Source organism: Falco peregrinus, chromosome 2, assembly GCF_023634155.1.
Source record: "Falco peregrinus isolate bFalPer1 chromosome 2, bFalPer1.pri, whole genome shotgun sequence".
Classification (NCBI taxonomy): Eukaryota; Metazoa; Chordata; class Aves; order Falconiformes; family Falconidae; genus Falco; species Falco peregrinus.
In genome coordinates, this window is record NC_073722.1 from 57,544,515 (window position 1) to 57,568,644 (window position 24,130).

General features: G+C 38.1%; 1 protein-coding gene across 3 annotated transcripts in view; it reads left to right on the forward strand.

Moving 5' to 3' along the window:
* The window catches only part of SLAIN2 (SLAIN motif family member 2), a 34,606-nt gene extending 15,019 nt beyond the window's left edge, over positions 1–19,587 (forward strand). Inside the window, exons 3-9 of one of the 3 annotated variants that reach the window (XM_055795511.1) lie at positions 917–1,081; positions 2,436–2,597; positions 3,782–4,141; positions 6,536–6,673; positions 11,640–11,717; positions 16,374–16,692; positions 18,255–19,587. In XM_055795511.1, the coding sequence (XP_055651486.1) occupies positions 917–1,081; positions 2,436–2,597; positions 3,782–4,141; positions 6,536–6,673; positions 11,640–11,717; positions 16,374–16,692; positions 18,255–18,321 (1,289 nt within the window). In that variant the 3' untranslated portion in view covers positions 18,322–19,587. The other 2 variants (XM_055795512.1, XM_055795514.1) reach the window with 2 other exon arrangements.
* Positions 19,588–24,130: the final 4,543 nt, after the last annotated feature.

Below are 24,130 nucleotides of genomic sequence, written 5' to 3' on the forward strand. Positions count from 1 at the left end.
AAGGAACTAATTTTACCAAAAGTGACCAAATTTCCTTTGGTTCCCACTTCCCCCACTGAAGTTTCATTTTCTATTATATTAAAATAAAGTGTAAATTTCTGAACAGAATAGTCATGTAAATAACTGTACAAATCATACACTGGCAACTAGGGGAATTGCAATATCATACTGAAACTGTTTGCCATGTAATCTGAAAATTTAGCATAGAAATATTTACAATAAATAGCAAAGGAAAATACCCCGTTTTAGCTCTTGTATTGTATGTGGGTTTGAAGCCCATGGACCTAGAAATCCCAAAGCATTAGAGCAGGAGGTATACAGAAGGGAATAATCTTACAGTCAGTTTGCTTTATTGTGCCCTGTAGGTTCACGGTACCCAGAAGTACAAACACGAAGCATTTGCCATGTTTAATGGTTTTCATTTTAGCATATGCTTTGGGGAATTTTGTAGGTGGTATTGCCCAGTTCTGTGGTGCCTGTCTTGGAGTTACTGTTGAAGTATTGTGTGACCTAGACAGGTCTGTGAACTCTGGAGAACTAGACTTAATAGTGTGCTCTGGTTTGTACATAATTGTGCATAGGGTGTATGTTAGCATAGCTTTGCTACTAGTGTCTTTTGAGTTGCTTCGTTCCTCCTTCCCAACGCCTACACTGAACATCTTGAAGAGATCAGTTATAGTGATCTTGGATCTGATTTTTACAAGGAAAACATCTGTCGCTATCTTGTCTTGCCTTCTCCCACTCCTTCCACAGTATAGTTGTATCTAGGAGATGAATAAATCAGTTGACAAACTTCTCAGTGACTGAAATGTTCTGCTTGAATTGTACAGAAATCACACTGAAGATATATAGTATTGTATTCATTTTTCATTTGCTCCTTCAGTATAATTTGTCGCTTTTCTTCTCTTTTGTACAGCTCTCAAGAGACAGAGTTTGTATAGCAGCCCTTTCAGTGCAGTCAGTTATGCGAGCTCCTATAGTCCAAATACTAGTAGCCCCTACAGCAGTGGTTTCAACTCTCCCTCCTCAACACCAGTGAAATCTGCTTTAGTGAAACAGCTCATGCCTGCTGGTACCTCAGGTAAGTGTGTGTGTGTGTGTCTGGTTTCTTCTTCCTCCTCTTCCTTTCACAAAGACTCTGAAAGAGATGACAATAACATTGAACTAGAGTAAGACAGACGCCAAAACCTTGTCCCTCTTTTGTAGAATGTTTGCGTCGTGCAGTATTTAAGCTTTTTAGGAAGCACTTTTTACAGACTTTTTGGCATAAGGTAGATTTAAAATGTTTGTTCTGGATGTTCATGTCCCTAAAATCACTGATGCATATTAGTGGTCAGATCAAAGTACATAGTGTTAGTTCTGTGGGGTAATCCCAACATAAGTAAGTGGCTTCTAGAATTGGCCTGTAATTGACTGGGGTGCAAACTGCATGGTAGGTGTTTAAAGGTTATGTGTTACAGGTAGTTGTAAAGTCTTTGCAACTCCCGTGTTGCTTATTAACTGGAACACTGGGTATGCAGTGTGTCCCTCAGTACCTCTGAGATGTGAACAATATAATCTAAGGAAGAAGCATGTATTTTAATTAAAGGTATTCCATGAGGCTTTGCAGTCGTCAGTGTAAACGCTAACTCCTGGCAATGTTTTCTGCCGTTATTCTGCAGCATAAGACACTTTCGTTGCATCAGAGAAATGATGCCTTGAACATACCTCTACTCTGAAATCAGGGTTGGCTTAGTGTATATAAACTTCAACTCAAGTTAGCTTGCAGGGAAGATGAAAAAACATTGCACTGACAATCCAACTATCTGTAGTTCTCAGTAGACTTGTAAAGAGAAGCCTGCACTGCAGTATATTCACCAGAGCCATTACTCATGCTTTGTTTTAATCTATGTAGCTCTGCTGTGCATTGTGTGCTACAGTGCTGTATCTGCCTGCCACACAGAGACATGAAATGTAACTGGCAATGGCGTGTCACCCAGAAGGCAGCAAATGGGAAGAGTTTTTCTCGTATGTTATAGTTTGGCAAAGGTGTTTACATAGAACAGGTAGTATTTTCAGATAAACTTTATTTTAAGCATTCCAAACTGAAGCAATATGGATTGGATCAGCAAGTCCTTCTTGTCAAGATAGATATAGTCAAACATACCTTACAAGGTTGTGTGCAGAGGCAAGAACAGAAGCACAAATGGTACAGTTGCTCTGTCTGTAAGAGCTGTGCAAAATTCATAGCAATTGAAACCTGGTACTGGCCAAGCTCTGCTTGTGTAAATTATATTTTCAGCCTAGGTTCGCAGTCAAATGTTTGAAAGCCTGCCAGACTCAATGTCTCTATCATAACGTGTTTTCGGATCAGTGGTCCTTCTACTGGGAAAGGAAATACAGCTTGCCTTTTTCTTTTCTTTTGTTAACATACCCTATTTTTTTTCTTTCTATAGGTTATCTTAAAAGTTCAGCAGATAGAAATCCTCCACTAAGTCCACAGTCCTCTTTGGACAGTGAATTAAGTGCATCAGAGATGGATGAAGACTCTATTGGGTCTAACTACAAGCTAAATGATGTTACGGACGTGCAAATTTTAGCACGGATGCAGGAAGAAAGTAAGTATTTTCCATCCTGAAAATGGAGCAGTTGATCTTTTTTATTATTGAATAACTAGAGTAACATTTGCTTAGCAGGAATGGAAAAGGGGTGTATATTTTACTATGGATATGCAAATGTAGTTCTGAGAAGGCTGGCTAAGGACTTCTGCCTCCAGGATAAGGAAAGGAAGCTGCAGTGCAGAAGTGTTCTTTAGGAACAGTGGACAAAAGATGCTAGAGAGAATATGAATTTGTAGCATATAGTGTATGCTAAAAGGATGCTTGTTAAGACTGGACTACTGCCTGCCACTAGTCTTCTCAGGAGGTAACGTGCCTTCCCGATGTAATCCAGTCTTGTTGACATTAGTGCTTAAACCATGATTTAAATCACCAAAATTTAAAGTTAACATGGCAAATAATAGTTAAGCACCTGTTATCTCTCTTTTGTTATATGTTTAATTGAAGTTTTGTCTTTTTGTCCCTCTGAGACTGCAGAAAGTGGTGATAATTTCAATTGTCTAACTAGGTGGCCTCCAGACTTTATTGTGTACACCTCTGAAAAAAAAAATCCAAATGGCCAACATATACATATTTTTTATATATTACATACACATACTGCTCTGCTAATATATTACGTACACAAATGTATACAAAAATAAAAATTAACGGATGAGCTAAAGATGAAATATATGCTATTTTAGAAACAGTAGTAGTGTACAATTTTTTCCCTGTTCCCCAGTGGATTGTTTTGCATGCATCCCACTTCAAAGACCACTGGTCTAACAACTCTAGTTTCTCCAGGGGTAGCTTATCACACAGCTTTCTCATTACATTTACTAACAAATTGCAAGAGACATTTCATTGTGGCTGCTGTAATTGGTATAGGATGTTACATGATACCAAAATTAAGGTGTAGCCTGTGTTGCTAGTATCCAGCCTGCTAGAGGAGATGAACAAGCACACAACACACCTAAACTGATGATTGCTGTAGTAGGAGAAAGAATGAACTCACCTACTTCTTTCAAGACATTATGACCCGGTAGATAACTTTTTATTAATCTGGAATTAATGTAATGCCTCACCTGAAAGGAATTAAGGTGAGCCAAATTTGAGTGTGAGCACTAGGTTGATACCGGTATGCACTGTCTCTAGTTTGAACCATTTCTGTGCTGGAAGCAAGTAAACAATGCTACTGTTTCCAGGCCTCCGGCAAGAGTATGCAGCAACTGCTTCTCGGCGTAGTTCTGGTTCTTCTTGCAATTCTACAAGGCGAGGCACATTCAGCGATCAGGAGCTTGATGCACAGAGTTTAGAAGATGAAGAAGATGGCACACATCACACAGTGCACCCTGCTGTTAACAGGTTCTCACCATCACCTCGCAGTTCTCCATGGCCTTCACCAAAACAATCTCCAAGGAATTCACCTCGTTCCCGATCACCTGCTCGAAGCATAGAATACAGTAGAGTGTCACCCCAACCTATGATTAGCCGTTTACAGCAACCTCGTCTTTCACTTCAAGGCCATCCTGCAGATTTGCAGACTAGTAATGTCAAAAGTGAAGGTAAAAATCTCTGTCTCAAATTCATTACACAAGTAGTTGTATAGTTTCTGTAAAGGATTTTGGTCAGTCTGCAGTGCTAAAACTATATGCCTGTGTAACATCACGGTTTAATCTCTGAGTTGTTGAAGAAAAAGCAGAGCAGGCAAAGCTTAAGTTCTGCTGGGGAGCCTTTACAGTCAGATGAGTCAATAGGCTTATGTTTATTTTAGATGTTATCCAGTCACTCAGGGTGTCATTGACTTTCATGGTGACCAAGTTCTATCTTTGGCAGGCAAATGTGCTAAAATAAAGCAGAGCCCAAGGGAAACTATCATTCACCAATAGGGTTAGGCCTTGCAGATGACAGAATAAAATGCAGGGAAAGTAGCTGTGGTCAGATAAGAGTAACGTGGCAATTTATGAGTGCTTGTAGCCTGTGAGGTAGCTGAATGCTTTCTTCTGGCAGTGCAGGACTCCGAACCTTTTGAGTATGACCACAGCCTGAAAAATATTAGTCCTTCAGCCATGCATTTTTTGGATGTTTTAGATACCTCAAAGCTGTTGTATAATAAAAAATACAGCTTGCAGTAAACTTGACACAATTACACTATATTAGCATAGAACAAAATGATGTAATCCTCTTATGATTTTGCTTCTTGAATGTACTTTTTCCTGGTACCAGTCTGGCAGAAACTCCTTTCACTGGGCTGAAACTTCACAAGCATATTCCCATTTTAAAATGTAGTTGTTACCTGGCAAATAAAATCTTAACTTTGGAAAGAGTTTACGTCTAGAGATTAAGAATTCAACTTACTTATTTTCATCTTTCAGGTAAGCTGGATGCAGAATGTCTGCAGTAGAGATGATGTAGAAAGGCATTTTTAAACAGTTTATTTTCTGGGTTGGGGTTGTTGGTATTTTTTTTCCCCCCACTAATATAGCAAAGAGGTCTATGCCACAGAATTTTATTGACTAAGAAGTTTTATAATTTTAATCAGGAAAATCAGTGTGCTAGGCTGCAGCTTTTGGGGAAGATAATCCTGCAAATTTAATTAGCTATTCAAGAATACCTTTGGAAGAGTTAGCTTAGTAGTCGTTTGGGGAAATCTTAGCTATACAGGAAGAGGTATCACACAAAATCTAGTAAATTATATTGTGACATAGTTGAGAATTCCTCTTCCGTTCTTTTCTGGGATTTCACGAAAGCCTTAATGCATGCTAGATGAGCTACAATAAAAATACTCCATGAGAGGCAAGCTGCCAAAAGCTGGTATCGCACATACCAGTGGGATCAAAACAGAGTGTATGATCATGTGCTTCTGAAACACTTCCAAGGACTTCTCTTGCAGTGGTTTTTGTGCAGTTGAATGTTGCTTGGATATTCAAGAGTTGATACAGCAGCAGCCAAAAAGAGTTGCTTGGGATTTTCCTTTTTTCTCGTCAATGATTAGAGGGAAACTTGGTTGACAGGGTTCAACAATGTGCCAACTGCAGTGCAGAGCAACGGAAACTACAGAGCGCAGAAAGTACACTTGTAGCAATAGTCAGCCTGTGAAGACTCTTACTTTTGTTTTCATCTTCAGTGCTTGTGCATGGTTAGCATACTTTTTTCCTGCATCCCTCTACAGAATTAGCTTGGCCGCTCATCCTGACAAGGCATCTGCAGTCTTCTATCCCAAGTATGTTGTCATCCCAGCTCTGCATGGGCTGGAGATACACAGAATGTCATTAGACTTGAGAAATACTTAATGACATTTTCTTGTATTTTGTGAGCAGTAGTACAAATTCTAGAAAACCCTTGAAGAACCAGTATTAGCTGAGTAGATAGTCAAGTTGTATGTGAAAGATGAAGCATAACTGGACACTTCAGTAATGCTGAATGCTGTGCATGAAGAGTTTCTTTGCAAGGGGGTGGCTGTTGTTGTATAATGTGCCAATATGGGACTGGGTAGTCACAAAAATTCACTCAATTACTATGTGTTTTCAATCTTTAGGCAAACATTCTATATTATAAATAACTTGCTAGGTAAAGACTATGTAAACTGCAAAACCACAAATGAGGTTTGCTGATTCGGTTACTGTAACAGTAGAACAAAAACCTGAGAATCATAATCCAGGTATGTTTCAATTTCAAAATACCTTATGCTTGACTTTTTTCACCACAGGTGAAAAATGTACTTTCTTGCTTTTTTTAATAAATAGTTTGTATGTGATAGATCTGAGAATAATATAGAACTTTAATTCAAGATAATGGAAGAACTGTAATGTAACAAGATATGCTTTTAAATGGCAGTGCAGTTTGATATGGCTAACATTTTATGTCACTTAGATTTGGGGTTCAACTATGGGTTCATAACCAGAACTTTGTCCAACATTGGGCTACATTTTGTGGTATCTTTGTATTATTTTGTACAGAAAAACTAAGGCGTAGTCTTCCAAACCTGTCCAGGACATCTAGCATCCAAGCTGAGTCTGTGAAAAACAGCAGAAGTGACTCAAACTTCCAAGTGCCAAATGGAGGAATACCTCGCATTCAACCTCAAGCCTCAGCCAGTAAGTACCTTTAGTGACACTTCAGTGTGTATTTCAGAATTAAGTGATGGTACTGAGCTGTCCTCCAATTTCACAGCCAAGAGAAAGATCGCATGCCACACTGGAGATGCTAATCTTGATAATTATTTTTTTTTTTTAATCATACCTGCTTTTTGGTCCACAAAATCTGGTACTGATTATACTTAAAGTATGATCTCTTATTAAGGTATCATTCATAGTTTCCCAAAAGTACATGCAGAAGTACTGTAAAGAGTATAAATAAAGTAGTTAGACATTTCAGAAACCATTTCTTTTCTATGATTTACAGAACATATAATGCTCTATACTGTTGCATTTTATTTTCAGACTACAAAAATTTACTAGGTTATGAAAATAGGTACCTAGATGATGTTTACTACTTTAAGTATTGAAACCTGATCTAAAAACATTCATGCAAGTTTAACCTTTGTTTGCATTTCTTTTCTTCATTTGTTTTGTCACCTGGAAATTACATACTCAGTTGCAGATTTTCTTTACTTTTTTAAAGTATCAGTTACTTAAAGTTTGGATGAACCTATGTCCCATGAAACAGACCATTGCTGGGCTAATGGCTTCTGGTTTGTCCAAAAGTAAACTGCTGATATGAGAACGCTGCTAATCTCACAACTCTCTTGAAAATGGTGACCTTAAAGAAGCCAAAGCCAATGAAACTTAAATATTCACTGCCTCTTTATATGTCAATATTGCCAGTTCCTGTTGTTTAAATGTTTCCTGACCATTTTATTTTAAAACAAGTTTCAGAATTTAATAACCTTATGTGACATTTTCAAGGGAAGAACACATTATGAATATCATTACGTGTAGAGCTTTGAACTATAAAATTTCTGTGATAAAAGTTCATCAGTAATCTAAATATTTGATGGGAAATGTAAGATAATATTTGTGAATGAAACTAAGGTACCCACTGAACAGTAAAGGCATACTGGCATACCTAGTTGGCCTTCTTAACTGGTCTCCTCAAAACTGTGTTAACGCAAATACAGTTAAATACAGAATAAGGAATACAGACCATGCCAAAGACTACAAGATTTCTGTCTTTCTAGTAACTCAGACCAGATGTAAGGGTTGTATAAGGGAGTCCCAGGTGTGTGGTGCTGTAGCCAAAGAGTTAGCATGACTTTTCACCTTGTCCCCTTCTTCCAGTGTTCACACTCAGAAGGTGGGATTTACAACTGAAAGGGCATGTGTGTAGTTCAAATGCAGGACTGTTACCTGTTAGGCAGACTATAGAGGGCTCAGAGCAGTTGGACAGCAGCTCTCCAACTGTATTGGTTTTGTGTTTTAATGACTGGAAAGAAAATGAAGGAAAAAATATTTTTAGTAAATATTTGTACAGATTTTATTTGGCTTTTTAGAACTGAGTGAACTAGGAAGGGAAGAGCACAGAGGGCAGCTTAGTTAGCTATTTCCAGTATTAAAAGTACATTCACAGTGAAACTTTGGGGAAAGATCAGACAGCAGAAGTCTAAATATTCAATGTTTAGTGAGTTTCTTCATTGAAGGAGCCAAAGTATGGTGACTTACATTTATACATTTGTAGATTTTTCAGCTTGTGGAGGCATTGAGAATCACAGCGATTTTTAGGTAAATTTGCTTGCCGTTTGTGGGAATCTTTCCCCAAATGTGAACCACTCTAAGATGAACTTACATTTAAATGTGAGCCCAGATTTCTAGCTTTTACAGTTTCCCTGCTCTTACAGATGTTTGTCAGAGTCTTGCTATTGACAATCGTAAAACGGTTTGTGTATGAAGTCAATGAGTAAGTATCTTTGCTTAGTCTGGATTTAAAAATTCTCTGCAAAACTGTACATTGTATAAAAATTTCCAGAATTGTGTCCTCCTTATTGTATACTTTTTGTTTTATTGGTTTTATATTTTGCCACCTTGCACAAAGCACTGTTAAATTGCAGCAAATTTTTTGTTTTCCCTTGGCAATGACTTCTGGGTCTTGGGATTTGAAGCTTCCTCATATACCTGCTAGTTTTGCATGAGCTTACCTTTGCAAGGATGCTGGCTTGCCACCCCGAGGTCACTACTTTTCTCCTTGTCAAAAATCTGCTGTTCATAATTTACTTGCACATTTGCTGTGGCTGCAATGCTGAACTTGCTATGATTGCTGGCATTCAAAAATGAGTTAGGAATCCAGTAGGTTTCTGAAGAGACAATTCCTGTTATGGTTACATAGGCAAATTGTACATGCTTGCTTAAAGAATAGATGGAAGACACTTACAATATGTTTAGATGTACAACTGTAAAACATGAAAACATTTGGCATTTTAAGTTTTAGCTGTAATGTGGTAAAAAATCCAAATTCTTTTTGAAAAGAGATTGAGTGAATCAAATAGCAGTTGTAACAGAATCTTCATTTACATCTGATACTCCATGCTGTTATGCAGAAAGTTGGGGTTTTATATGTAATTTTTTTTATATGAAAGCCAGTAAATATTTCACCTTAAAACACTGGAAGATACAGTAATACTTGCATTCTCCAAGGAATAGGTATCTTTAGACTTTAAAGTGTTAGAATGATGGGAAGTCTCTGTATTTGGGTCCTAGACCACATAGTGCAAAGTCGTAGAACTTCTAGGCTGGCTTCTACATAGGAGCTATGTGCTTTCTATTGAATTGTGCGATACTTTTCTACTTATGTGGCACTATTAGCACATGGTTCTTTAAGCAGAGTTAAATATAATACTTCTTCTAAGAGCTAAGCTGTAGATTGTTGAAATTATCAGTAAAGTAACTAGCCTGCTTGCCAAGATCCAGCTGCTTGGCATGTTCAGAGTAAAAGAAGAAAGAAAGTGTATGTTTTGAGGAAACCAAATATTCCAGTTCACTTGATCAGAAGTAAATGTAACTACTTGTATTCAGCGTGCACCATTTGTGACAGGTAATGTAATAGCATATGGAGCACTTCAAGAGCAGCAAATAGTGTGGATAAGCATGCACTCCAGGCTTATCTCAAACCGCATGTTTCCTCAGCATTGCTCAAATTGCACTGCCTGAAGTTCTTTTCAGTGATTCACTGCACAGAATTGTTTAGCTATTGAGTCTCTGTTTCCTGGAGTCTCCATTGAGAAGGAAGGAATTTGAGATACATATATTTTAAAGCCTTTCCATATCATCCCACATCTCTGACTTGCCAGTAGCGTAAATAATGATGGGGGAAGAAACTTAGTGCTATGTGCGGTAGTATATTTAAATCTAACTGAATGCATTAGGACAAACTAAACTCAAGATCATAAATATGAAGGAAGAAGCTGTTCTTCTTTTTGTGTGGTATAACAAAAATACTGATTCAGTAAAAAATGGTATAATGGAATACTTGTGGATGGAAGCACTCTGGCCAGTGGTCTGCCTCACTAAATTCCTGGGAATTGTGCTCATTTTTAAACATTTGACTGTACTTAATTAGCTCTTCGTGGGTATGCCTTAAAAAAAGTTTATAGCAAGACCATGTGCCAGAAGTTGAATAAAAATTGAATCTTGCCACATGATTTTTGCATTAGATTCTAGTTGTAGAAGGAATAGGGGGTTTTATTCTTAATAGCCATAGGCAGCATTTTACCATGTTTATAAACACTTTAATTCCTTTTTGCTGTTTGTTGAAAATGACAGCTTTTAGTTAAGACTAAAATGAATAGACCACCTAGTCATATTTTCAGAATGAAGGTAAACCACATGATGATTCATAGTTTGTATTTTATAATTCACAAAATATTGTGAATTTTGCACTGATGGAAGGATAGGAAAGGTGATAGCAATTATTATATGCTACCAAATTTGGAAGAGGATTGACTAATATTATTAGGATTCCAATTGTTCTTCCCCTACCTTCTTTATAGCGATATTCACCAATTAGTGATAAATTACTGAGCTTCCTTACTCAGTCAGAATCTTTAGGCACAGCTGTTCCCCCATCTTTCTTCCTTCTCGCTATGGAAATAAGCCTTACTAGTGCAATCAGTTTTACGCTGGTATAAAACTACATATACTGAGGTGAGCGGAGATTTTTATTCATACATTATCATTTTAAGAAGCCTTTGTGTAGGCAAAGCTTTATTTCATTGACTTATTTTTGTCCTTCACTCCTTAAATACACTATGGTGAAAATATGCTGAGTCGATGCGTTCCTTCTGGCAATAGGTAATTCTCTCCTTGCCAAGATTCTGCAGCTCTTGGAACATTGGCTTCTCTCTTGATAACTGGGAGGTTGTGAAGTCATTTCAAGGCAGTATCAGCCCTTGAACATTGCTAGAAAAAAGGCAGGACATAGGAACAATAAAAACAATTTCTGTCATGCTGTCTACATGCTGGCAGCTGATAATTCTTCGTGTTATGTCTTTGTTTTGAGCCATCTTGCATACCCTTTTGAGGAGGGAAAAAAAAAACAGACATCTCTCAAAATCTCTTACGTTTCCATAACTGAAAAATAGAATTTATTTGATGATCACATTTAAACAAAGATTTATGCTTTTATGTAGTGTTAGAACATTTTTTTAAAAAACTCCCTTAAAATGAAAAGTTTCTTGCTGGGTTAAGTATGACGATTGAATTTTCATCTTTGTTTCTAATCTTGCACTCATATTGCTGTAGCATGTTTGCTAGGTGGCTTCTTCTCCCTTTGGTGTAGTATTTTTTTTTTTTTTTTTTGCCTTTCTGGGCTTTTTTGCCCTGCAGTTTACTCTTACAAAGTCTGCACATTTTGCACTGCAAAATTTCTGACATGCTCCCCTCTAACTCTTTGCCATTAAGAGCAAGCAGCATTTAAAAAAAACCCCACCACTTCCAGAGGCCTAACAGCTTTTTGAGTGTTTTGCTCACTCTGTTCCTTGATGCTTCACAAGTGGATGCAATTCTGAAATTCCCAGTAAATTTAGTTTTCTTAGCTTTTTAGACATATATAATACTTCTTGTCTTTCAACAGCTCTGCAAAGGCAGAAAAATTTGCCTCGTGCTGCCTTCAAAACCAAACAGTTTCTTCAAACTCCATCTGCAAAAGGAGGTAATTAACTTACAACCCCTTATCAAGCTCCAGCAAATCTCAGATAATCGTTCACCTGCATTAAATCTCACATATTCTAGATCAGTAAAATTGCATGTGAAGATTAACCAAGTGGTCCTTGCTATATGAAAGTTAACTTTTTGGTCTAAACATTAAAAATCCAACCCTGCATTATAGAGGAGAAAAAATATTAAATTGGATTTTGAGATGAAAGCTAAGGATTGGTGACTTCTAGTGTTAACTAGGAAATCTGGATTAGACAAGTAGAATCCTGAATCCATATTCATTAGGGCACCATTGGATAGGAAATTTTAAAACTGTGAAATATAGTTTTTAAAATGAAAGTTGTAAACCTTGTTCTTTTTTTGATTGTGCAAAAATATGCAGGCAAGTGAAAATATCATCCATCCTTAGAGATGGAATTAGGAATTAGAAGCTTAGGAATTACTGACTATTGTATATAATATTCCAGTTTGCTCATAGCTGAAGTTGGCTTCTTTTTTAGAAGAAAATTAAATATATTGATGCTCTAATCCAATTTGTTTGAACTGATTTTTAATTAATTCTGGCAGCCTTGTATGTGACACTGCCTCAGTTTCACTACTCAGATAAAACAACTTCATGATTTCAGTTTTAAGCTTAGTTGGTCCTGGTTTCCATTGTGATCCAAAAAATCTCATTTTAAAGAGATTTCACTTGAGACCAAATCATAAGCTCCCTATATGCTAGAATTCTTTAAGGGATTGTAAGAGGCCTTCATGCAGATACTGAGAGTAGCTGACAAAATGCGTGGATTTCTCTGTGGTTTAACAACACTTAACTTTTTGAGTCAACTTCACTCCATACAGAAAGTTTTAGCAAAGAACAGTGACTTTGAAATAGATTCACAGGGCTTCACAGGAGGTCTCTAACAGTCTTCACAGTAATTCATACCAAAATAGAGAAAAGTTCTTTCAATGTTCTGCTTTGGCATAAGACCACTATCTCGATGCCTCTGCAAAGCTTTCCGTGTTGGTCATGCCTTCATCTGGATGTCTGGAACACTTACTAAGTTGACAGCCTGGTCTGGAGATGTGGAAGTGTACAGAAAATTAGCTTCTCTTTGAGTTTATTTGTAAAATTTTATTAAACCTTGGAGAATGAGGAACCGAGCATGTTGCGCTGCCAGTTACGCATTCCAGTTTATAGTTGTTGTCATTCCTCACTGCAAATGAGGACCCAAAATGTCGTTTTGTTACTTGGTATTTTATAGTCCTTGATATGTTGGTTTTCTTGCTTCTGAACTGAGATTCTGGTGAGTATGGAAGCATTATGCAGTAATGAAGCAAGACTTGTTTCAAAAGAATAAACAATGATGAGCAACAACCGGGTTTAGTTTCTTAAAATCCTGATCATTACATAGCTTGACACCTTTCAGGCACAGATGTTGGCTTTCTTACCATTTGGTGTAATATGGTTCAAAATACATTCAAATAACTAACTCTTTACCTCACTGTAACAGATCTGTTAAGGCTTATACAGCAATCCAGTATCAGTCAGACCATGGAATCGTAGGTTTGGGTCATGTCATCCAACCTCCCTGCAATGAGCTTCATCTAGCAACATCTTCAAGTAAATCAGGTTGCCTAGAGTCCTGTCCAACCTGACCTTGAATGTTTCCAGGGATGGGGCATCTACCACCTCTCTGGGCGACTTGTTCCAGTGTCTCACCACCCTCATCATAAAACATTTCTTCCTTATATCTAGTCTGAATCTACTTTTTTTAGTTTAAAACCATTACCCCTTGTCCCGTCACTAGAAGGCCCTGCTAAAAAGCTTGTCCCCATCTCTCTTTTAGCCCCCTTTAAGTACTGAAAGTCCACAGTAGGTCTCCCTGAAGTCTTCTCTTCTCCAGGCTCAACAACGCGACCTCTCTCAGCCTTTCCTCACAGGGGAGGTGTTCCATCCCTCTGATCATTTTTGTGGCCCCCTCCTCTGGACTTGCTCCAATAGGTCCACGTCTTTTCTGTGCTGAGATGATAGAACAGTTTATTGATTCACATTGTTTTACCTCATCTGTTCTTTTATATCAGTCTGAATCATTTCATCACAACGGTTATAATTTAACAACTGCGTTAGAATTGATTCTGGGTTCAAGTTGGAGTGCAGCAGCTGGCCTTGGGGTGCAAACCAGATAAGGCTGAAGCTTCACAGCATCCTACTTTGCCAGGTGGGGATCTCTTGCTCCCTGCCTACAATCCAGGACAGAATCCAGAGAAGGTGGGAAATCTAAATGTCAAGACTGCACAGTGCCGTTTATTTTTATTGTTGCCAGATGTTTTAATTGTAGTTGGTTCTGATTGTTTATTTTTTAAGGAGATGCAGTTGCATGAAGTTGTTAAGCAGTACCCTTACACATTTACGTGTTTTTATTAATTGTGGACCAGCTTCGTACCTACCACAAATGGGTATACAATTATCAAATAGTCTTCAACTAAGGCAGTACCTCAGTCTTTGTGATTCTGTCTTACAGATAGACCAAACTGAGTTCTATTAAATATCCAAAACTGCTCTAAGACAAAATTCTTTATATGTAGAGGAAAATTATTAGGCAGTTTGCCAGAGATTGCATCATGTGGACTGCTTTGGAGATCCCAGAACACTGGAAGACAATTCATTCCTTTATGTACAAGAATGAATGCAGCTCTCAGCAACGTCTGCAATGCTGTGCTGACAGGAAACGGTCTATGAATTGACAACTCGAGTTGGAAGCATGGTAAAATATGGTCAACAGAAAACCGGAGAGAATGGAGAGGAGTAATTTACTGGATGCTTGCTTTCACTGGGAATGTGACAAGCTTTCTTCAGTTACAGCTTTTCATTGCTTCTATTCTGTGCCTAAAAACCTTTTCCCCATTATGCTTATAAGAGGCCCAAAGCTGTAGTCAGTTTTTATACACTGGCATTGCTCTGTTGGTCAGTTGCTAATGTGACACGGTATTTGTGTTCTAAGTAAGTGTTTTAATGAGAAGTTTAGTGAGAAAAGCTCCCTATGTTTACACTGTACAATCAGGTGGAAATTCTGCACTGAATTGCCACAAAGTTACGGGCAATGTCACACTGCAAAACTATCTAATACATAGTCTCTTACTCCTAAGAGCACTTCCCTGTTCTTGACCACTCATTTTGCTGTAATGCTTTCCTTAATCCATGCTCTGGCTTGATGCCAAGGTTTTTATTTTAAGGGTTTTTAGTTATTCTGCTACTTCCCAACTGTCATGTATTGCTGACATCTCTGCCCCTTTCTTTTGTCAGCTTTTCCCGTGAGTGGCTTCATGCTGTGTTTGATACCACTGTCAGTGGGAAGACCCTCTTGGATAATCCAGAAAGGAATCAAATCCAACTCACATCTGTAACGAGGCACATATTAATCTTCCTACACATCCCCTATAAGAAATGGCTTCAGAATACAACCTGAAAACTACCATTTCCTCTGTACCCCATTTAGGATGCCGCATTCCTGTATTACTTGTCTCTTCTCTCACACGTGTTCATAGTAGATCTACCTTGTAAAGTGATAATGAAAGCTATGTGAAGGACCATCTACTTTGCATACAGCATCTGTCAGAGGATGTAACTTTGGTCTCTGTGTAAAAAAAAAAAGTTTATTTAGCGGAGGAAAGAATAGTTGATGCAATTTCACAAAATGGAAATGTGATTTTGTTTTATTTTCCTGATTGATTTGAATGGCCTGTGTTGACTGTTACTGACCCACCCTAATCAGTATGAAAAGCTGATGAAATTCCATTTAAGATGATGGATTAGTTTTAAGTATTCTGTTTAGTAATACATTATGCATAATTTTAAAATATTTCTCATACTTAAAAATAATTGTGTTTATCCAAGAACTGTTGAATATTCTGGCTTACTAACCTATCCCAGATAAAGGCCTTACATACTAACCCAGATACAAAGTATTTGAATACAGATATTTATACTGATAATTTAGGTAATGTTTGTAAGAAGAGGAAGGCTATAAATTGTTACAGTTGTCTGGTTTAAGTTTCATAGCAGCACCTTAATCTCTTTGGTATTAGGGGTTGCATGACCCTATCTTCCACCCCCACCCCCCCATCAGCCAATAAATCTGGGACATGACCATATCTTTAGGTGAATTCTGATTCAATGGATTTGGTTAAAAAGAAGAGCATAAAAGAAACATTAAGATGCTCTGCACTCAGAATTTCATTATTGAAGACTAATCACTTTGAGAATCTGTTTACAGACTGTATCACACTAGAATATCTCTGTATTCTTCAGCATGCTCTTTCAGGGATGGGAATTAGGTTCACAGGTTTCCAAAGCAATGCAATTTCTTCTTAACAAATAGGTCCTCCTCTCTTTATTTTGACTTGACTGATAGAACAGTTAGAGCCTTACTAGTATTACTTATAAATCCAGAGAAATAAATATTTGTAGCAACAAAATGAGGCATTAGAGTTACGATACCAAAAACACATGACAAAGAGGACATCTGAATTCCTGTTTCTCATTGCTGCTTGATTGGCTGTATTCCATTATATATTCCATATTGTTTGAATATTCGTATAAAGTTATTTCCTGGTTTTAATTTCAGTAGCTTAAACTTGAAAATAACTTCAGTGTTTTGTTTTCCAGTACCTTCTTCAAGTAAATTCCGCTCACCTGCAGCACCGTCTCCCCTAGCTCTCCGACAACCAGTGAAAGCATTTAGTAATCATGGACCCGGTTCAGTTGCTTCTCCAGAAGCCACACAGCTGACACACAGTAGTTCTTCACCAGGGCCTCTTGCAGCCCCGAGTTCAGGCTTGCCAAGCCCTGCCAGCAGTATTAACAGTACTACTCTTACCAGACCGGCAGGGACAGCAGGGATGAGGAGTGGTTTGCCCAGACCCAGTGCCCCTTCTGCAGGGGGCATCCCAGTGCCTCGTAGCAAACTTGCACAGCCTGTTCGCAGGTAAGTACATGACAGGCAGTCTTAGTTTGAAGTTTTCATAATTAATTTTGTACACTGTGTGTTTGTGGTGCTCCTTCCTGTCATTCTTACGATGATCTCAAGGTCTTTAGAATGGAAAGGGAGACCTCAGTGTGAAGTATTTGCCTATGTTTCCAAAATAGTTTTGAAGGGACACAAAGAGAGAAAGGTTCTTGAAGGGACACAAAGAGAGAAAGGTTCTTGAAGGGACACAAAGAGAGAAAGGTTCTTGAAGGGACACAAAGAGAGAAAGGTTCTTGATTTAGAGAGTGAAGGTAAAGGAGCGAAAGTGAAATTAATAACAAAGGATACTTAGCTAAGTAAATAAAGTGTCTTAGTCTGGGCTGAGAAGGCAATCAGAAATTATCTGCATGTGGTAAAAAGTTACCAAAATATAGCTGGCAAGTGAAAATTCATTTGTACCACTGAGTGACACATTCTGAAGTCAGAACTGTTTTCTTCTTGTAACCGCTAGGTCAAGCAGCGGTACCATGGTGAGAACAGTTTCACTCCTTGGGCAGCTAGAAACTTTAGGAAGGAAGACACATGAGGATGGAGGAGGCATCCATAGTATTTGCTAAACTTAACATAAAAATCAATGTAGTTAACCCACAGGACAAAACAGAATTTTCAGCTTTTACCCAGCTGTAGAAGTTGCTTAATGTCAGACTGTTTTGGACAACAACCACAAGAGAGACTGAGTATTAACTGGAAAGGCTACGTAGACAGTTTGTCTTCAGGAGAAGCAGAAGGGAGTGATGTATAGTTTAGAATATGTGCTCTTAATGCCATGCTAATGTGGATTTTCACTGAGGGTGTCAAGTGGAAGCCAGCTGACATAAGGAAGTGGTCATCCATGAGAAGTATTAAGAATGTCCTTAAACAGGAAGGATAAACAGTTGGGCTCCAGTACCGTAAAAAAGATAATCCAGCTGTAAATAGCAAAGTGGAAGAGTTCTGTTCTGCAGTGAGTGCTGGGCAGGGGAAGGACAAATGACGGTCACAGTATTGACTGTTTCGCAATCTGACACTACACTGTCACTAGTACAAAACTTTGTGTAATAAAAAGCAGTTGTTTTTGACAGGAAGTTCTTAATAGTAGCAAAGTGTGGTTGTCCAAAGCACAACTGGTCTTATAGAAAAGTGTTTCACTTATTAAACTTATACAGCACTTATTTTTAAAGTTTATGTACAGATAGTGCATTATTTACACAATGCAGTAATGATCTGTGAATGTCAAGATTTTGATGTAAGCAAAATGTAATACTCTGAACAAGGATTTCCCTGTTTAAACATCACTAAAAAAATGTCCTGTTTTTAGGTGACAGCAGATAAAGTTTGTATTGCCACAGAGTGTAATAGCAAAAAGTTTTCTGTTTATGCAAATGCTTTTCTGACATGGTAGTTACCTTAAACTGTATTGCAGAGAAGTAAATGAGTGAAGTATATTTCAATTATTTATAAAATATTTAAATTCTTACATATTGTAGATGGAGACTTCAGCAGTTATGTATGAAACTGAAAAATTCCTCATTTTATTTTAGATCATTACCCACTCCTAAAACCTATGGCAACGTGAAAGATGAGAGTTGGAAAGATGGCTGCTACTGAACTGCAAAGCTTAATGCAAAATTCCAGTGCTCATGGATGCTTCCTTACCAGGTTAAAAGACAGCTTGATTATACAAACTGTTCAGATGTGACTTTTGGGATTTGTAAAAATTCCAGACCTCTCTGTCTCTTAATTAGCACAAACTGGCAGAGATTATAAAGCAGCACTTTAATGACATCTAACATCAGATGTTTGGTGGTCATACAATCACTTTGACATTAGATTGCTATCAGTTATGGGTTTTTTTTCTTGCTTGCTAGAAATGTGTCAATATGAGCATTTATGACAGTGGCCAATGTCTGGGCAAAAACCTAACGAATGCCAAAGAAATGCCCATCTTGAAAAACAGCAAGGATAACAGTCAACTTACTTTGTCCAAAACTTCATTTTCAGCCTGGTTTAATTCAGCAGAAAGATTGGTGAATGTGTACCATTGACACAAGACTATGTTAGTCAGAGCTAAAGTTCTGATTGCAGACTGCTACAGTGCTAGTGAAACATATTTTAACAATTGTATGAGATTCTCATTGGGGAAAGTGGTACGTACGTCCTTCAGAAAGAATCGGGAGGATTGGGCAGAACAGTAAGTAGTAGCCATGGCTTTTATTACCGTTAAAGGTTTGAATGTAGCAGACACACACAAATGCAATAGTATAGATTGCATCTTTCCTATGTTGATTTATCAGCTTTACATGCTCTTACATGTTTGATTGCCAAAAGGGCTTAGTATCAGTTGTACAATCTTTCTAACCTTAAAGTTCCTGGCTCAGGAAAGATGGCCTTTGCTATTGTAGCCACATTTTTATCACATGGCTCACTATTTGGGGAGAACTTTTTCTATAGCAGGTTTCCTTACAAAGGAAAGAGCAAGTCGTAATGTTAATTTGTTCTAATACCATACCACTATGCTTGCAGCCTGGAGCAACTGTAAATGCTGATAATTAAGGAGAAGGAAACACAACTATGCACTTGTAACATACAAATTTTAAGGTAATGAGTCGACTCTTGATGCCAAATGATATTCATTTAGGTGATGTTCCATGGTATGAGGGAGTTTTCTGTATCCTATTTTTTTACTTTCATCCATTTCTTAAATTGGTTTATTTTAAATTGTAAATATTTTTACAGAGGGTATTTCCCATGTAAGCGTGTTTAAATATGTACTTTGCTTTACATATGTGTATCTTACATCACTGGTAACAGAGTATGAAACCTGCTATGTCTGTTTACAAGCTATTAAAGTCCTCTGGTGGCTCTGACTTTTAACACATTTTGCTCAGAAGAACTCGTTCATGTATTTAGCATTTGAACCATTGTTTTCTGGTTTGGAAGACGTGCAGACATTTGTAACTGAAGTTGTATTGGGTGGGACTAGTTAAATGGAAGAGATTTTGTTTGAAGCTTTTCCAGTATTTTGGGTGTACAGTTGATGAAGTAAGAGAATGTGAATGGTATATCTTTGTGCAATGACTGACGAACACTACAAGTAGGATTGGATGGTAGGTAGCCTTCAACCCCATTAGTATCTGAGTTTGGAACTGCTGGTGTATTTTGACTCCCACCAATACGAGGATAACTCACCCTGAAATTCTAGCACTTGAATTTTAGGCCAGCATTAATATAGTCCTGGATTGAAAGCCATGATGCAGTACTACTTGACTTGGAAGAAGCAGAGACTAATTTGCAGCTCTAATTACTCAAGCAAACTTTGGGTTGATGAATGACTTCATACTCCAGACCAAGATCTGCGCTGAGACTTTGAAGTCAGGATATCAGATACACTGTCATAATTCAGTAAGATTTCAGCAGGGGTAAAGAAACGACTTTGCACTGGTAGCCCAGCACATGCCACCAATCCAGCCTCGTGTCATTCGCTGGCATGACGACGGATGTCAGTTAGTATCTATGTCGCTATTAAGCAGAAGTGAGGACTAGATCGAATGCGTGTATTCTTACTAAAGCCCAAATTTTAACATTTCAGCATTTTACACAGCAATGCTGCAGTCTCCATTGAAAAAAGGTGAATTTAATTGGAGGATTTTATCAAACACTTGGTTGATTTATTAAATTACTATATTGGGGGGGTTACCATGGCTGCTGCATCAAAATGTTGTGTACGTTTCCTTAAGTTAAGTAATTCATCACGTGGGTAAGTTCAGCTTAATTTTTATAAGGATTCTTTTCTCTGCTGTTCTCCCCTGAAATACAGCAAATGACTTCCTGAAAAGACAGACTGTCTGTTTACTAGAAAGCCTTTGTGCATTACCAGTTTATTGATATCAGGAAATCCTGGGGCTCTGTGTTTAGAGATTTACTGCAGAAGTGTGGAAATATGGATTTGATAAACTAGTGCCTATGATTTACTTAACTTATGTTTGATATAGTAGTAAGGGTTTTATGAATGTCGATTACTTTTTGTGCCAACAGCTTGGAATTGTTGTATGTGTGTAGGCAGAAGGACTTGTTCTGCTTCCAAAGTTATTTAATTTTTTTTGTGTTTGAATGTTTTTGTAAAGTGTTAAAAATGTAAAAAAAAAAATATAAAGTATTCTTACCACAAAATACTTCCTGGATCATTATTTTTATAAGAAATAATCTTTAAAAGCACTTAGAAATTTAGAGGGTCTTGGTTTAGGGCTTTTTTGGTTGGTTGGGTTGTTTTTCAAGAACTGTATTTGCTTTTCCAGAAGTTGCCAGCATCAGCTTCTGGCCCTGTAATTCATGAACCAAGTACAACACTGTATTTGGGTGAAATCTGTGACTTCATTGACAGACTGACAGAGACTTGGGGGTTTGCCTCTGCTCTGGGGGAACAATGCAACATTCAGAGTTATGTGAAAAACTGTATTCTGAATTTTCATCCGGAGCGATCTGTAAGTACACAAGCTGCCTGCCTTTATTTACAGGATTTGTACTCATTTCAAACCACCTTTCATTTTGAAAATTCTAGAATTTATGGGGAATATTGAGCAATGTGAAGGTGTACCTAGTAAGCCTTCTTTGAATCGTTAAGTACACGTTTTATCTAGCTCATACAAGAACGCCTCTATCTTTTTGGCTCACATACAAGCAAGAAGTTTGTTTTGACCTTGGTATATTTCTGTAATTGCATTTTGCTACAAAGCAACATATCCAATAGTAACGTGAATGCCATCTTTTTCTTATTTTGGTATTAATAAAGGTAAGCTGGGCTTACTTCTATTTGGTGGCCACTTAATGTTAAATCTGTTTAACAAAATATAACCTGGGAGGCTTGCTATTAATTGTTTATCCCAGTATAGTCCTATTTTGTAATTAAGCCAGTAGATAAAGATGTTTCCCCATAGTTACCTGACCTACTTAAGCAGAGCCAGCCTCACACCTACTGCTTTTAAGAAGTGATCTGCTATCCCTCCCTTCATCACTTCCTTCATCGCTTCTTAGTTCTACAGTCAAGTACCATTTGCTCCACACGCCTTCAGGAAAATAGAGCAGTGATGAAATCTCAGGCAATTAATAGCCTGTCGCACTTCTTTTAGTAGGTTTCTGTAACACACTCTTCTATATTAAACTATTGTTTATAATTAGCATCATCATATTGCAAGACTCAAGATAGAAAATACTGTTTCTACATTTCTCTGACTTTGAGCTCCTTTGGCTTTGGTATGGAAGTGCTAGGTCATGTTTTATTCAACAGTGTGTTACCCTCTAAGAGCCTGCAGTGGTGAAGAAAAATAAGTGCTGAACAACATGTGAGGAGGCAGAAGGCTGAAAGTGCTTATGGCTGCTGAATTCTTGGGGTGGCTGCAGAGCATGCAGTTTTGATCATTTAAAACTTACCTTTTACTACAAATATTTCTGAAAAAGCAGCAGATGTGAAAAAGAAGCAACAAAAATGACAGAAATGTGGCCTTAGTTCTCACTCTTGTGATCTGTGAGGAGTAAACTGGTGATTTATATTTTTTTTTAGTTTTTACTTTTTAAGTAAAACGGGTGTGATGTGAGGTTGCTTTGATTAAAAAAAAAAAAAAAAAAAGGCACAAAAAAATGAAAAAAACCAAACCAAAACCCCATCTACTCTTGACTTGCCATTCTGTAGTAAGAGGCTGACACCTCCAGGCAGTCTGTCTGTAGCGGTCTTGTTTCTGGAAGATGAGGCTGGGATTCTGGCATTTTCTGGAGTATCCACGTTTTACACAGAACATCATGGTAAAGAAGATGCTCTCTGCTTGAGGACTTAAAGGAGCGGAAAGGAGCAGATTCCATTAGACTCACTTTCTGCAGGATTGTTCTATGATAGTATTTTCAGCCCTGGTAATCTCGTACGGTTGTACTGTGTGTCACTGTCCCCTCTACGCTAACTGATGAACTGTTGTGATTACATTAAGCACTTAGAGGACACAGAACACAACTGTCCAGATTAAACTAACTTGCAGATCTTCAGCAGGATTTAAAGGAACAGGTAGCTAAAATGATTCCTTACCAGCAAAGTGACTTTTCAACTCAGTTCATCATCCACATCTGTTCAAAAGAGTGAATTTTAAAAAAATGAGCATATGAGACAAAAGTGGACTGCATCTTTCACAAGACTAAGACTAAACAAGAGACGGTACTGCCGTTGTAATCTGAGCTCTTATCAGCATAAAGTAATCCTGTACATCCATTTTCTTATGGTAATTATTTTTAGTACTTTACAAAGATAAAGCTTAAAAGAAAATGGCATGTGCTGCCTTCTCCCCCAATGGTCAGCCCTTCTTATTTTTCAGCTGTCCCTGAAAGCTCACTTCTGTGCCTCTTAATTGTCAACTACAGCAAGTGAGATTCCAAAAATAAGCGTATTAGGGATAAGTGGTATATGCCTGACTGAGAAGGTGACGGTGTGGTCCATCCCCAGTGTTACTTGACTTTTGGTTACCATGCCCAACACGCAGAATACAAACTATGAATTCTGTTGTCTTCCATTCTCTTTTTCTTGAGACTAGCCAAAATCGCAACTTTTCAGGCCCTGCCATAAGAGGCTGTTTAAAGCCTTGCTAGTACAAACAGCTTGGTCTGGTATCAGACAAACTAGTTTTCCCCCCACCTGGCACGTGGCCTCGAGAAGCCTGACACCAGCGACCTCCACATTGCTCCAGCAACAAGGCTGTGAGAAGAACCAGGTGAACACCCGCCACCCTGGCCAGCTCAACTTCAAAGTCAATTTGGGAGATACTTGGCATCTATATTTTCAAGCTCTTTTTACAGCTGTGTACATTGATAAAACTGAAATTGATGGAATCAGTTCTCAGGCAAATAACTCTTATCTGACAACACCAGCATTTCTTGGTCTGACAGCTATTTTCTTGCTAAAAGTGTTTGGTGAAATTAGTCAAGTAGTGTACTTTTCTGTTGGTTTCTACATAAGCTTCCCTTTTTGCATTCATAGAGCAATTCAACTAGTTTCTTTCTGTCAGGACAGTTAATGTCTTCAAAAACGTTAGTGGTCCATGTTAGGGTTCGGGGGTTTGGGGTTTTGCGTGAAAACTGTGTACTAACAGGAAGGCGAGTAAGGACACTTGTGCTCTGTGGTGTTCCCCTCCTCTGTCCTGCCCAAGAGAAAAAGGTGCTTATTGATAGGGGAGTAGGTCATCCGTGACTTGACTTGGGACTCTGCATGGCCTTAGCTGCTTAAAGCCACGTAGGTGAACAAGAAACGTCTGGGTTGTGACGCGCTGGTGGTGGGAGTGTGGTCGGGGGATGGGCACGCCAGGCTGTCCCCAGCCACCTGCTCTTCCCAGGCACCCACCTTGGCCAGGGACAGAGAAAGGATGCTGGGCTGGACTAGTTGCCC